This window comes from Callorhinus ursinus, unplaced genomic scaffold, assembly GCF_003265705.2.
Source record: "Callorhinus ursinus isolate GAN/ISIS: 27379988/994484 unplaced genomic scaffold, GSC_fseal_2.0 scaffold8, whole genome shotgun sequence".
NCBI lineage: Eukaryota > Metazoa > Chordata > Mammalia > Carnivora > Otariidae > Callorhinus > Callorhinus ursinus.
Genome location: NW_027397070.1, coordinates 27571981 through 27587854, shown reverse-complemented (window position 1 = coordinate 27587854; position 15874 = coordinate 27571981). Strand labels below are relative to the sequence as shown.

General features: G+C 37.4%; 1 protein-coding gene across 2 annotated transcripts in view; it reads left to right on the top strand.

Annotated features, from left to right (window-relative positions):
- The window catches only part of ERO1A (endoplasmic reticulum oxidoreductase 1 alpha), a 65940-nt gene that overhangs the window by 41281 nt on the left and 8785 nt on the right, over positions 1 to 15874 (top strand). The window contains exons 9-13 of one of the 2 annotated variants that reach the window (XM_025870038.2): positions 547 to 558; positions 5703 to 5729; positions 5853 to 5945; positions 6789 to 7035; positions 7938 to 8007. In XM_025870038.2, coding sequence (XP_025725823.1) covers positions 547 to 558; positions 5703 to 5729; positions 5853 to 5945; positions 6789 to 7035; positions 7938 to 8007 — 449 coding nt within the window. The remainder of the gene's footprint in view (positions 1 to 546; positions 559 to 5702; positions 5730 to 5852; positions 5946 to 6788; positions 7036 to 7937; positions 8008 to 15874) is intronic. The other variant, XM_025870039.2, reaches the window with a different exon arrangement.

The window sequence follows — 15874 nt, the reverse complement described above, 5'->3', positions numbered from 1 at the left end:
AGACAGTTTTTTTAGTAGTAAATGAGCAGCAGCTTACAAACTGCCAAACTGTGCATAATTTGAATCTTCACAAATAGTCTTTCAGAATATTCCTGAATAAGGTAAAATTTTACAGCGTCAGTCTGGAGGTTTCAAAGCAAGAACGCAATTCTTTAGCAGAAATTATGTTATAGATTTAGGATAAATAAATGTGGAAATAGGCGCTGCCAACGAAATAACCGTAAGTCCTTAAGGTACTTGAGAGTACTCTCGGATGATGGATTAGATTTGTCTCTCCCATCAGCCTGTATTAAATCTTGTACGAGCTGAAACCACTCCTTACCCAGGCTCTTGGAGATGATGCCCTTGAAGCGAATCCGGCATAGTTCCTATTTGCCACTAGATAGGTTTGTGTCACGAGCGTCTCCCTCAGATTTTGCTTTATACGGGTGAACTGATGGACTAAAACTACAAAGTCTTATTTTTATGGAAGTATAGTATTTTAAAGTGACATCTGGAAGGACTTTATAATAATCAACATTTTGTTTTGCTTGTTTTGCTTTTCAGGGAAAAGTGAAGGTAAATATTTCTTTATCATATATATATGAACTTGCTGATACATTCAGATGTTTATTTGGCAAACTTTTCTTCCTACTTCTAAGAACTCCTGTTTATCTAAAATTCAGGAGTTGAAAGCACAGGTTAAGGGAAAATGACTGTGCCTGGGATCAGGCGGTAGTGACAACCAGCCTCAGCCTCTGATAATTCACTTGTGCATTTTACCCAGTGCTTGCAGAAGCTAGGCATTCTGCACCGCACCCCCCACCCCCTGCCCCGCCCAGCTTCTGTTAGGGAAAACCTCCTCTCCTTTACTCCTGGAGCAGACCATAGAGGAAGCTTCTAGGCATGGTCACAGTGTTGCTCTACCTGCTTCCAAGGCTCGCGTTCGCTCTTGGGGGTAGTTATTGCCAACTCTTTTAGTTGTAATGCTAAAATTTTTGAAGTATTTTAGGTTTACTTTGTCTTTGTGAGAATCTTTTTGCTTTCTGAGTGAAATTGGAGTGATTTTTCTTTTTCTTTTTTAAGATTTTATTTATTTGAGAGAGAGAGAGTGCACAAGTGGGGGAGGAAGGGGGGCAGAGGGAGAAGGAGAAGCAGGCTTCCCACTGAGCTTGACGTGGGGCTCGATCCCAGGACCCCGGGATCATGACCTGAGCCGTAGGCAGACACTTAACCGACTGAGCCACCCAGGCGCCCCTAAAATGATTTTTCTTATTCTTAAGGCCATGTGTTTAACCATATGAAAAGCAAGGCAGTACTTAGCTTTAGTCCAGCTAGATGAAATTGCTAAATGTGAAGTATCCCGTTCCTCTCCTTCAAAATTTTGTCTTCTGAACATTAGTTTTACAAATTGCTTTTGTATTCTGTCTAAATAACAGAATACCAATGTCTGATAACATTGCTTTTTTATTATGCTTTGTATTATTGTAAAACAATAATAGCTAAGTAAAATACTGAATCCGAACTATACTATTTGGAAGAGAAATTCTTTAGCATGAGATTATTCTTCCAAAGATGCCTCATATTTTATTACTGTTAGTAGTCATCTATAATTTTCAGGGGTTTTTTTCCTGCCCTCTTCCCTATAATTTTCAGTTTTGAGAAATTTTATTCCACCTTGGGTATTCTTAGCTATTTTAGAGGATATTATTTCAGTTTTTCAATACTGTTTAAAGACCTCATCCTGTCTCTCATTGTCAGAGAAAATATTGTTAGCTTGTGGAGTCTATCTTTAGAGAAATTATCTTGTTTATGCATATATTTACAATTTTTCATTTTGGTCAAATTTGAAAGAGTTATCCCTGACAGCTATCATATTAGGTGGTTATCTAATTGGATCACAACCATGTGACGTTGAGGATAGCTACTTCAGGAACAGAACTGAAAATTTCATTGGAAGACTAGGTCCCAAGTAGTATTACACTCCCATCCCCTCTGATTCATGGTCCCAAACTTAAAACACAATAAAACAAAAACTCTGAAGGTTTTTTTTTAAGATTTATTTATTTATTTGAGAGATAAAGAAATAAATCTTAAAAAAAACAAAACAAAACAAAAAACCTTCAGAGAGAGAGAGTTTGTGCGTGCAGGGGGAAAGGGAGAGAGAAAAGGAGAGTCTTAAAAGAGCAGACTCCACACATGGCACGGAGCCGGACACCATGCTCAATCTCATGACCCTGAGATCAGACCTGAGCCGAAACCAAGAGTCGAATGCTTAACCAACGACACCACCTAGGTGCCCCAACTCTGAAGGTTTTTATAAGGAGACAAATCACTTGTAATCCCACAACCCCAAAATAATTGATAATGGTAATGGCTAAGACTACGTGCCAGTACTACTCTTCTAAGCAATTTACAAGTATGATTTCATTTAATCCTTCCAGCGTTCTTAGGAGATATTATTTTTATTTCCATTTTATAGACAAGGAAAATGAGTGCCAGAGGGGATTTGCAACTCAGCTAAGTCATGTATGACTTGTAAGAAGCACAGTTGGAAAATGATATTAGTTTGGCTCCAAGGTTCATGCTCTCAGTTACTATCTCATACTGCTTCTCTGTTAACATTGTGATAAATTTTTTTTTAAGATCTTATTTATTTGGGCGCCTGGGTGGCTCAGTTGGTTAAGCGACTGCCTTCAGCTCAGGTCATGATCCTGGAGTCCCGGGATCGAGTCCCACATCGGGCTCCCTGCTTCTCCCTCTGAGGGAGTCTGCTTCTCCCTCTGACCCTCTTCCCTCTCATGCTTCCTATCTCTCATTCTCTCTCTCTCTCAAATAAATAAATAAAATCTTTAAAAAAAAAAAAAGATCTTATTTATTTATTTGTCAGAGAGAGAGAGAGCACAGGCAGGGGGGAGAAGCAGGCAGAGGGAGAAGCAAGCTCCCTGCTGAGCAGGGAGCCCGATGCAGGGCTCAATCCCAGGACCCTGGGATCATGACCTGAGCCGAAGGCAGACACTTAACTGACTGAGCCACCCAGGTGTCCCAGCATTTTGATAATTATGATTATTTACATATGTGTATTTTTATACTAGATATAGTTTTGTGTATTATTTTTCCCATGTGTGCTTGCTTCCTTAGCCTATGTCTTGGCTCAGGCTGCTCTAACAAAATACCATAGACTGGGTGGCTTAAGTGAGACGCTTATTTTCTCACAGTTCTGGAGGCTGGGAAGTACAAGATCAAAATGTTGGCAGATTTGATTCTTCCTGAGGGCTCTCTTCCTGGCTTGCAGATGGCCAGCCTTTTCGCTGTGTCCTCAGTGGCTGAGAAAGAGCTCTGGTCTCTGCCTATAAAGACACTAATCCCATCATGGGGATCCTACCCTCAGACCTCATCTAAATCTAATCATGTCCCAAAGGCCCCACCTCTAAATACCATCCCCTGGGGACTTAGAGCTTCAACATACAAATTTTATCCATAACAGCCTAGATTTCTAGAAATGGGTTTACTGAATCAAAGGTTATAGACATTTTAGGCTCCTGATACATATAACCAGATTGCATTTTGTCATTGAGAAGATGTGTGAATTTGTATCCCTTCCAATCAGTGTGCCTGCTAGTTATACCTGACCCTTGTCAGCCTGAAGTATTGTAATATTTTTATCTTTATTTTTAGAAGTGGTATCTCTATGGTTGTAATTTGCATTTTTTATTAGTAGTGAAATGGAGTAATTTTTATGTTCTTACCATTTGTGGTTTTTCCTTTGTGAATTCTCTACTTCTGTTATATGCCCACTTTAAACGGGCACTTTAGCACTTTTATTCAGTTTATGAGCTTTTTATGTATTTAGAATATTATCCCTTTGGGGCACCTGGCTGGCTCAGTTGGTTAAGCAGTTGACTTTGGCTCAAGTCATGATCTCGGGGTCTTGGGATTGAGCTCCTAGTCAGGCTCTGCACTCAGTGGGGAGTCTGTTTCTCCCTCTCTTTCTCCCGCCCCTCCCCCTGCTCATGCTCTCTCTCTCAAATAAATAAAATCTTAAAAAAAAGAGAATATTATCCCTTTGTTGTATTTGTAACATACATTCAACCTACTTGGTTATTTGCCTTTTACTTTTGCTCGTGAAGTTTTCTGACAAACAGATATTTTAAGTTTTTAGATAGTCTAATTTATTGCATATTTTCTATGTCATTCCTTTTATTACTTTTATGCATGTTTAGTTCATTTTTAATATCACCATAAGCAGCTTTAGTCAAAAGAACTGTATGTTCAATGTTTGCCATCTCTCGTAAATGTATACATAGAATCTTTACATAGTTATAAAAATTATTTCTATGCCTTTTCATATGTTATTTCAAATAAACATTTCACGTATTGGCATGGTCCACACTCTTATCATTTTAAATAGCATTATATTATTCTACCATGTTACCTAGTTATATAACATCCTATCGTGTTAACTTAGGCTTATTGTACATTTTGATTATTTCAGTTTTTAACAATTATATATAATCATTGTACAAATTATTGACCCCTCCACCATTTGAGTTATTTCTTTAGAACATAATTCCTTTTTTTTTTTTTTTTAAGATTTTATTTATTTATTTGAGAGAGAGCGAGCTGAGTGGGGAACCTGATCCTGGGCTCCATCCCACAACAATGGGATCAGGTCCTGAGCTGAAGGCAGACAGTTAACCGACTGAGCCACCCAGGTGCCCCTAGAACATGATTCTAAAAGCAGAATTACGAGGTCTAAGTATATGAACAGTGATCTTATTGGGTCATAGAATATAAGTGGTATTTGGTTTTTGTAACATTTCCTTGTATTCCTCCTTTGAAATACTGAATGGCATGAAATACTAGGAGCGATATGCAAGTAATACACCACCAATTCTATTTTATAATTTTTTAAAAAGATTTTATTTATTTATTTAATTGACAGAGAGAGAGAGAGTGAGAGGGAACACAAGCAGGGGGAGTGGGAGAGGGAGAAGCAGGCTTCCCGCTGAGCAGGGAGCCCGATGCGGGGCTCGATCCCAGGACCCTGGGATCATGACCTGAGCCGAAGGCAGCCGCTTAATGACTGAGCCACCCAGGCGCCCCCTATTATATAATTTTTATCTACTTTAAGAATTTAGAAAAGCATAGGGATGCCTGGGTGGCTCAGTTGGTTAGGCATCTGCCTTCGGCTCAGGTCATGGTCCCAGGGTCCTGGGATCGAGCCCTACATCGGGCTCCTTGCTTCTCCCTCTCCCTCTGCCTGCCTGCTGCTCCCCTTGCTTGTGTGCACTCTCTCTCTTGCTCCTAATAAATAAATAAATAAATAAATAAATAAAACCTTTAAAAAAATTTTAGAAAAGTATATAATGAGTTCTTAATTTTCATAGAATCACCTATTTTCAAGGCTAAGTAGTTTTCCTTGCATTGGTTTATTATTTAAATTCTGTGTTCTGACTTCATATGAAACATTTTATCTGGAAAGTTATGAGATGGGGGCTACCTAAGGCAATACTGAAACCTTCTAGAGACTGAGCAAGAGAATGGTACTTAGTTGAATCCACACCAAGAACTTCTCTTCTTCCTTTGGATAAATTGCAAATAAAATTGGATCTTTCATTAATTTTTAAATCACCATTTGGCACAGATTGATATTATATATTGAAAAACTTAACATTTTGGCATTTTTACAACTTTGTGACTTCTTTTTCTTTTAATTTCAGAGAACACTTTTTACAGTTGGCTAGAAGGTAATTGGAAACTTTTAAACATTTAAATGTTAAAAATTTTCTCATCTTTAAAGGCATATGAAAATATTTTTTAAATGGTACGTTTCACATATAAAATTTCGATTACCAAATTACTATTTTTAGGCCTCTGCGTAGAAAAAAGAGCATTCTACAGACTTATATCTGGCCTGCATGCAAGCATTAATGTGCATTTGAGTGCACGATATCTTCTACAAGGTATGGGACATTCACTTTTATTTCTTTTACCATACTTAAAAAAAATACACAAAAAAAAACAAAAAGAAAAAAATATTTTACCATACTTATTTTCAGATATTCTTAAAATTTTTTGGTATTTACCTTAGTGGGACAAAGTTGACCCTATTTAATATTGGGCATTAAAAATTAATTCTTAAATGGTAGTAATCAGGAATGTAAGAACTGTAGAAATTACAGATCCTTTTAAGGAGTTGCTCAAAATTGTGCACATCTCTTTGGGAATATTCTTTTGTTGTGGGAGTTAAAATAGCTCGTAGTGGTCCTGTTTGTTACTCATTAGATATTTTTACTGTATTAAAACCCTTTTATTTGTGTGCCAACTTCAGGCCTGGAGTTTAATGGGTAGAAGTATTTTCTGCTGCTCTTTATGCTTTAAAAATGCTGTTACAAAACAAGACCATGTTTGATTTTCATCAGGAAGCTATTTCTTCTGGAATTTCAAGTATCTCTATGTCTCAGGAACAAAATACAGTAACTTGAATTTTCAATAGGGTTTCAGACTTATCAGTAATTTCAGGTAGTCATTTTTAAATTGTGTATTTTGGTTTTATAAATGTTTATGTTTAGAAATTTGATTTCTGTGAAGTCATACTTCTCAGTAAAACTGAATTTATTTTTCTCCTAAGGATGGGTTCTAGAAGATAAAATATTAATGTAGAACCATTAAAAGCTAAATTATGAAAAGCAGCTTTCATTGTTCTGTATTTTCAGATATACTTCTTCAGGCATAAGTAACCCAATGTAAGTAAACTGAAACTTTTAAAATTCAGATTTTAATATTTAATTCTTCTTTCTTCTCAGAAACTTGGTTGGAAAAGAAATGGGGACACAACATTACAGAATTTCAACAGCGATTTGATGGAATTTTGACTGAAGGAGAGGGTCCAAGAAGGCTTAAGAACTTGTATTTTCTCTACTTAATAGAATTAAGGGCTTTATCTAAAGTGGTACCATTCTTTGAGCGCCCAGATTTTCAACTCTTCACTGGAAATAAAGTTCATGATGCAGAAAACAAAATGCTACTTTTGGAAATCCTTCATGAAATCAAGTAAATTCCATATTATGACTTGTACAACTTAAACATTAATAGGAGAGTGACAAGTGGTATCAAAGTTCAATTCTTAAAATACTCAGTTTAGAGAAAGGAAAAAATTTTTCTAAAGATTTTACTTACTTATTTACTTATTTATTTTTAAAGATTTTTTTAAATTTATTTGACAGAGAGAGACACAGTGAGAGAAGTAACAGAAGCAGTGGGAGTGGGAGAGGGAGAAGCAGGCTTCCCACAGAGGAGGGAGCCCGATGTGGGCCTCGATCCCAGGACCCTGGGATCATGACCTGAGCCGAAGGCAGACGCTTAATGACTGAGCCACCCAGGTGCCCCAAGATTTTATTTATTTATATTAGAGAGAGAGAGAGAGCACCAGCATGGGGAAGGGGCAGAGGGAGAGGGAGAAGCAGACTCCCTGCTGAGCACAAAGTCCCACATGGGGCTCGATCCCAGGACCTTGAGATTATGGCCTGAGCTGAAGTCAGATGCTTAACCGACTGAGCCACCCAGGTGCCCCAAGAAAGGAAAATTATTAAAAATAATAATAATAATTAAAAGCTAATTTTGCTTATAGGTCTTTTAGAATTGAGTTTTGTTTTTGTTTTGACTTAGGTACTAAATGGCACAAGTGTTTAGTTTTCAGAGTCATTCTTGTAGTATTTGATACCTACATTATTTTCATATGTGGTTGAACATACTGGGTTTGGGGCCAGACTTCTATTTTATGCAGTTGTTTTAGATTTGAGGATAAGACTTTGTTTTGGGGCAACAGAGTTTGATTTTACTAGATTTTCTACTCTTTTTATTATATTATTCATCACCAGCCAGCAAAATGTTATCTTAGCAGGACTTTTATATTTTATAATACCTGAAAATGAATCTTCTGTTTTAACATGTAGGTCATTTCCTTTGCATTTTGATGAGAATTCCTTTTTTGCTGGGGATAAGAAAGAAGCAAACAAACTGAAGGTAATTATTTCATACTTTAAGTTTTAGATTCAAACTCTTATGCAGGTGTGAATATAAGCCCATGTTTTTATAGTTAACAATAAATCTTACTCTATAGTAGGAAATTATAAGAAAAGCCAGAGTCATAATCATTCTTTTCCTCCAAAAAAGGAAGTACAAAGGCAGACCAACTTAAGATCTCATTTGTGTTGTGTTCAAAGTAACAAAGCGTGTCACTGCACACTTTGCAGATGGCTTTCACATTGATGGTCTCATAACAAATAGAAGTTATAAATTAAAGGAAAGGGGATCCAGAGCATGAATGGTAGTATTTGTCTTTTGCTGAGGAGAATTCTGAAAATGGTTTTGGATAAATTAAAGCGTCCTCTTTAGGGGGAGAGGACCCAGGGTTTGTCATTCATCTTATTCATTGGGAATGAAAGGCATTTAGGGAGGCCAGCAGAAGAGAAGATGTGATGCCCTACAAAATGGGGATTGGTTTTTGTCTTGTCTCTTACTAGAGGTATAAGCTCACAAGACCATCTTTATGTATATTTGCATCAAAATTGTACAAATATAAAATATTACTAGGAAGACTTATTAAACACTGTGTGGAAAATATGATTCTTGTCATTAAAGGAAGGGACAGCTCCTACCCTCAGTAGATTTCTAGTCTATTTGGGGACTCAAGTAAAATTGTATTACTGTTGTCTGTTACAAAGCTATGAGTAGGTAAAGGTAGACAGCTCTCAGCACTAGGCTTGATCTGATTTCTTCAGAGTGTTTATGACAATATTCCTCTGTTTTGTATTTGTTTCTTTCCGTAAGGAAAGAACCTGATTTTACACAGTTTGCAAACAATAGTTCTTGCACTGATTTATTTTTGCTCTTAAATAATAGTTATTTTTGATTTCCCATCTACCTCCTACGGAAAGCATTCTTGCTAGAAATACATACTTCAGTGCTTATATAACCTCCCAGGCAGCTTCCAGGAACTGGGAAGTGAGGGGGAAGATAGTGTAATAAGGCTTTTTTTTTTTTTCCTACTATTTTCACTCTCTTCCTTATTTTTAGTTCACTTGCTGGTTTTTTGGAAAGTGTTTTGGCATCAACTCTTTTTATATTGTGCAGATTAGAAATATTGCTCATAATGTTTTAATTTTATCAAAACTCTGAAATACTCACTGATGTCCTATAGAGTTTAACAGATAATTTTTCTGAATTCTTTTATAATAAAAAAGTAAAACTTGTTAATATCAGAGATTTACTTTCTTAAGAAAAAGTAGTTTATGGTGAACATCATGGATTTGAACAGTAACATGGGTTTTATTTATTTATTTTTAAATATTTTTAAATTTTATTTTTATTTATTTTAAGTAATCACTGCACCTAAGGTGGGGCTCAAACTCATAACCATGAGATCAAGAGTCACATGCTCTTCTGACCGAGCCAGCCAGGTGCCGGAGTTTTATTTTTATTTTACTTTTTTTTAAATTTTATTTTATTATGTTAATCACCATACATTACATCATTAGTTTTTGATGTAGTGTTCCATGATTCATTGTTTGTGCATAACACCCAGTGCTCCACGCAGAATGTGCCCTCTTTAATATCCATCACCAGGCTAACCCATCCCCCCACCCCCTCCCCTCTAGAACCCTCAGTTTGTTTTTCAGAGTCCATCATCTCTCATGGTTCATCCCCCCCTCCGAATTCCCCCCCTTCATTTATCCCTTCCTACCATCTTTTTTACTTTTTTTTTTTTAACATATAATGTATTTGTTTCAGAGGTACAGGTCTGTGATTCAACAGTCTTTACACAATTCACAGCACTCACCATAGCACATACCCCCGCCAATGTCTATCACCCAGCCACCCCATCCCTCCCACCCCCCACCACTCCAGCAACCCTCCGTTTGTTTCCTGAGGTTAAGAATTCCTCATATCAGTGAGATCATATGGTACATGTCTTTCTCCGATTGACTTATTTCGCTCAGCATAACACCCTCCGGTTCCATCCACATCATTGCAAATGGCAAGGTTTTGGTTTTTTTGATGACTGCATAATATTCGATTGTGTGTGTGTGTGTGTGTGTGTGTATATATATATATATATATATACACACACACACACCACATCTTCTTTATCCATTCATCTGTTGATGGACATCTTGGCTCTTTCCATAGTTTGGCTATTGTGGACATTGCTGCTATAAACATTGGGGTGCATGTACCCCTTTGGATCACTACATTTGTATCTTTGGGGTAAATACCCAGTAGTGCAATTGCTGGGTCATAGAATAGCTCTATTTTCAACTTTTTGAGGAACCTCCGTACTGTTTTCCAGAGTGGCTGCACCAGCTTGCATTCCCACCAACAGTGTAGGAGGGTTCCCCTTTCTCCGCATCCTCGCCAACATCTGTTGTTTCCAGACTTGTTAATTTTAGCCATTCTGACTGGTGTGAGGTGGTATCTCATTGAGGTTTTGATTTGGATTTCCCTGATGCCGAGAGATGTTGAGCACTTTTCATGTGTCTGTTGGCCATTTGGATGTCTTCTTTACAGAAATGTCTGTTCATGTCTTCTGCCCATTTCTTGATTGGATTATTTGTTCTTTGGGTGTTGAGTTGGATAAGTTCTTTATGGATTTTGGATACTAGCCCTTTATCTGATATGTCATTTGCAAATATTTTCTCCCATTCTGTCAGTTGTCTTTTGATTTTGTTGACTGTTTCCTTTGCTGTGCAAAAGGTTTTTATCTTGATGAAGTCCCAATAGCTCATTTCTGCCCTTGCTTCCCTTGCCTTTGGCTATGTTTCTAGGAAGAAGATGCTGCGGCTGAAGTCAAAGAGGTTGCTGCCTGTGTTCTCCTCTAGGATTTTGATGGACCATTGTCTCACATTTAGGTCTTTCAACCATTTTGAGTCTATATTTTTGTGTGTGGTATAAGGAAATGGTCCAGTTTCATTCTTTTGCATGTGGCTGTCCGATTTTCCAAGCACCATTTGTTGAAAAGACTGTCTTTTTTCCACTGGACATTCTTTCCTGCTTTGTGGAAGATTAGTTGACCATAGAGTTGAGGGTCCATTTTTGGGCTCTCTATTCTGTTCCATTGATCTGTGTGTCTGTTTTTGTGCCAGTACCCTACTATCTTGATGATTACAGCTTTGTAAAGAGTTTGAAGTCTGGAATTGTGATGCCACCAGCTTTGCTTTTCTTTTTCAACATTCCTCTGGCTCTTCGGGGTCTTTTCTGGTTCTGTACAAATTTTAGGATTATTTGTTCCATTTCTTTGAAAAAAGTTGATGGTATTTTGATAGGGATTGCATTAAATGTGTAGATTGCTCTAGGTAGCATTGACATCTTCACAATATTTGTTCTTCCAATACATGAGCATGGAACGTTTTTCCATTTCTTTGTGTCTTCCTCGGTTTCTTTCACGAGTATTTTATAGTTTTCTGAGTACAGATCCTTTGCCTCTTTGGTTAGATTTATTCCTAGGTATCTTATGGTTTTGGGTGCAGTTGTAAATGGAATCAACTCCTTAATTTTCCTTTCTTCTGTTTTTTTTTTTTTTAAAGATTTTTATGTATTTATTCTGTCTTGTTGTCGGTGTATAGGAATGCCACTGATTTCTGTGCATTGATTTTATATCCTGCCACTTTACTGAATTCCTGTATGAGTTCTAGCAGTTTTGGGGTGGAGTCTTTGGGTTTTCCACGTAAAGTATCATATCATCTGCAAACAGTGAGAGTTTGACTTCTTTGCCAATTCGGATGCCTTTTATTTCTTTTTGTTGTCTGATTGCTATGGCTAGGACTTCTAGTACTGTGTTGCATAGCAGAAGTGATAGTGGACATCTCTGCCGTGTTCCTGACCTTAGGGGGAAAGCCCCAGTTTTTCTCCATTGAGAATGATAAATCACTGTAGGTTTTTCATAGATGGCTTTTATGATATTGAGGTATATACCCTCTATCCCTATACTCTGAAGAGTTTTGATCAAGAAAGGATGCTGTACTTTGTCAAATGCTTTTTCTGCATCTACTGAGAGGATCATATGGTTCCTGTTCTTTCTTTTATTAATGTATTGTATCACATTGATTGATTTGTGGATGTTGAACCAACCTTGCAGCCCAGGAATAAATCCCACTTGGTCGTGGTGAATAATCCTTTTAATGTACTGTTGGATTTTACTGGTTCGTATTTTGGTGAGAATTTTTGCATCCATGTTCATCAGGGATACTGGTCTGTAATTCTCCTTTTTGTTGGCGTCTTTGCCTGATTTTGGGATCAGGGTAATGCTGGTCTCATAAAACGAGTTTGGAAGTTTTCCTTCCATTTCTATTTTTTGGAACAGTTTCAGAAGAATAGGTATTAATTCTTCTTTAAATGTTTGGTAGAATTCCCCTGGGAAGCCATCTGGCCCTGGGCTCTTGTTTGTTGGGAGATTTTTGATGACTGCTTCAATTTCCTTAGTGGTTATGGGTCTGTTCAGGTTTTCTATTTCTTCCTGGTTCAGTTTTGGTAGTTTATACATCTCTAGGAATGCATCCATTTCTTCCAGATTATCTAATTTGCTGGCATAGAGTTGCTTGTAATATGTTCTTATAATTGTTTGTATTTCTTTGGTGTTGGTTATGATCTCTCCTCTTTCATTCATGATTTTATTTATTTGGGTCATTTCTCTTTTCTTTTTGATAAGTCTGGCCAGGGGTTTATCAATCTTATTAATTCTTTCAAAGAACCAGCTCCTAGTTTCGTTGATCTGTTCTACTGTTCTTTTGGTTTCTATTTCATTGATTTCTGCTCTGATCGTTATTATTTCTCTTCTCTTGCTGGGTTTAAGCTTTATTTGCTGTTCTTTCTCCAGCTCCTGTAGGTGTAGGGTTAGGTTGTGTATTTGAGACCTTTCTTGTTTCTTGAGAAAGGCTTGTATTGCTATATACTTTCCTCTTAGGACTGCCTTTGCTGCATCCCAAAGAGTTTGAACAGTTGTGTTTTCATTTTCATTGGTTTCCAGGAATTTTTTTAATTCTTCTTTAATTTCCTGGTTGACCCATTCATTCTCTAGTAGGATGCTCTTTAGCTTCCGTGTATTTGAGTTCTTTCTGACTTTCCTCTTGTGATTGAGTTCTAGTTTCAAAGCATTGTGGTCTGAAAATATGCAGGGAATAATCCCGATCTTTTGGTACCGGTTGAGACCTGATTTATAACCTAGGATGTGATCTATTCTGGAGAATGTTCCATGGGCACTAGAGAAGAATGTGTATTCCATTGCTTTGGGATGGAATGTTCTGAATATATCTGTGAAGTCCATTTGGTCCAGTGTGTCATTTAACGTCTTTATTTCCTTGCTGATCTTTTGCTTAGATGATCTGTCCATTTCAGTAAGGGGGGGGTGTTAAAGTCCCCTACTATTATTGTATTGTTGTCGATGTGTTTCTTTGCTTTTGTTATTAATTGGCTGCTCTCATGTTAGGGGCATAGATTATTTACAATTGTTAGTTCTTGTTGGATAGACCCTTTAAATATGATATAGTGTCCTTCCTCATCTCTTATAGTCTTTGGTTTAAAATCTAATTTGTCTGATATAAAGATTGCCACCCCAGCTTTCTTTCGGTGTCCATTAGCATGGTAAATGGTTTTCCACCTCCTCACTTTCAATCTGGGGGTGTCTTTGGGTCTAAAATGAGTCTCTTGCACATAGCATATTGATGGGTCTTGTTTTTTTATCCAATCTCATACCCTGTGTCTTTTGATTGGGGCACTTAGCCCATTTACATTCAGGGTAACTGTTGAAAGATATGAATTTAGTGCCATTGTATTCCCTGTAAGGTGACTGTTACTGTATATTGTCTCTGTTCCTCTCTGGCCTATGTTACTTTTAGGCTCTTTCTTTGCTTAGAGGACCCCTTTCGATATTTCTTGTAGGGCTGCTTTCGTGTGTGCAAATTCTTTTTATTTTTGTTTGTCCTGGAAGCTTTTTATCTCTCCTTCTATTTTCAGTGAGAGCCTAGCTGGATATAGTATTCTTAGCTGCATATTTTTCTCATTTAGTGCTCTGAATATATCATGCCAGTCCTTTCTGGCCTGCCAGGTCTCTGTGGATAGGTCTGTTGCCAATCTAATGTTTCTATCATTGTAGGTGACAGACCTCTTGTCCCGAGCTGCTTTCAGGATTTTTTCTTTGTCTCTGAGACTCCTAAGTTTTACTATTAGATGTCGGGGTGTTGACCTATTTTTATTGATTTTGAGAGGGGTTCTCTGTGCCTCCTGGATTTTGATGCCTGTTTCCTTCTGCAAATTAGGCAAGTTCTCTGCTATAATTTGCTTCAGTATACCTTGTGCCCCACTCTCTCTTTCTTCTTCTTCTGGGATCCCAATTATTCTAATGTTGTTTCATCTCATGGTATCACTTATCTCTCAAATTCTGCCCTCGTGATCCAGTAGTTGTTTATCTCTCTTTTTCTCAGCTTCTTTATTTTCCATCATTTGGTCTTCTGTATCGCTGATTCTCTCTTCTGCCTCATTTATCCTGGCAGTTAGTGCCTCCATTTTTATTGCACCTCATTAACAGCCTTTTTGATTTCGACTTGGTTAGATTTTAGTTCTTTTATTTCTCCAGAAAGGGTTTCTCTAATAACTTTAATGTTTTTTTCAAGCCCAGCTAGTATCTTTAAAATCATCATTCTGATCTCTAGTTCCGATCTTACTAATGTCCGTATGATTAGGTCCCTGGCAGTCGGTACTGCCTCTTGTTCTTTTTGTTGACGTGATTTTTTCTGTCTTGTCATTTTGTCCAGAGGAGAATAGATGAATGAGAGAAAAAATGCTAACGGGGTAACAACGTCCCCAGAAAATATACACTAAACAAATGAGAAAAGACCTGAAACTGGGGGAAAAGAAAAGGAAAGAAAGAAAAAAAGAAAAAGATAAAAACAAACAAAAACAAAACAAAACCCAGAATATGATCAAATATGATCAGGCTGGTGCATAGATCAGTGCCAAACACTAGATTTGGGGTGTATTTTGGTCTGTTAGAAGAAAGTGCCTCCCAAAATTTTAAAGAAAGAAAAACTTATATATGTTAAAAAATAAGGTTAAATATGATGAAGTGATGGAATATGACTGTAAAGATGAAAATTATAAAAGATTTTATAAAAGGAATTGATAAGATAAGAAGTTGGTTGAAAAAAAAAAGAAGAGAAATTACAGAAACAAAAAGGGAGAGAACGTGATCAGGCAGGAGACTAGAACAAAGCCATGGATTAGAGATTTAGGGTATATTTTGTCTGTTAGAAGCAACTGTATCCCAAAATTTTAGAGAGAACAACTTATATATACATATATATATACCAAAATAAGGTTAACTACTATGAAGGGATAGAATATGACTCCAAAAATGAAAAATAAAAGAGATTTTTAAAAAAGGGATTGATAAGTTGTTGGTTGAAAAAGGGAAAAAGAAAAACTCAAAAAAAATAGAAAAAGAAAATTAAAAAAATTAACTTTCAAAGACTAAAGAATCATGGGAAAAAAGCCATGAATTCTATGTGCAGTATTCCCCTAGCGCTGGAGTTCTGCCCTTCTCCTTGATCGGTAAACTTGGTCTTGGCTGGCCGTTCGTGCTGATCTTCTGGGGGAGGGGCCTGTTGCCGTGGTTCCCAAATGTCTTTGCCAGAGGCAGAATTGCCCCGCCCTTGCCAGTTAGGGCTAAGTAATCTGCTCGGGTTTGCTCTCGGGAGCTTTTGTTCCCTGCAGGCTTTCCCTACAGCTTTGGAGGACGAGAGTGAAAATGGTGGCCTCCCAGTCTCTGCCCGGAGGAGCCGGGAACTCGGGGCCCCGCTCCTCAGTGCGCCCCCAGAGAAAAGCAGTCAGTCACTCCCGT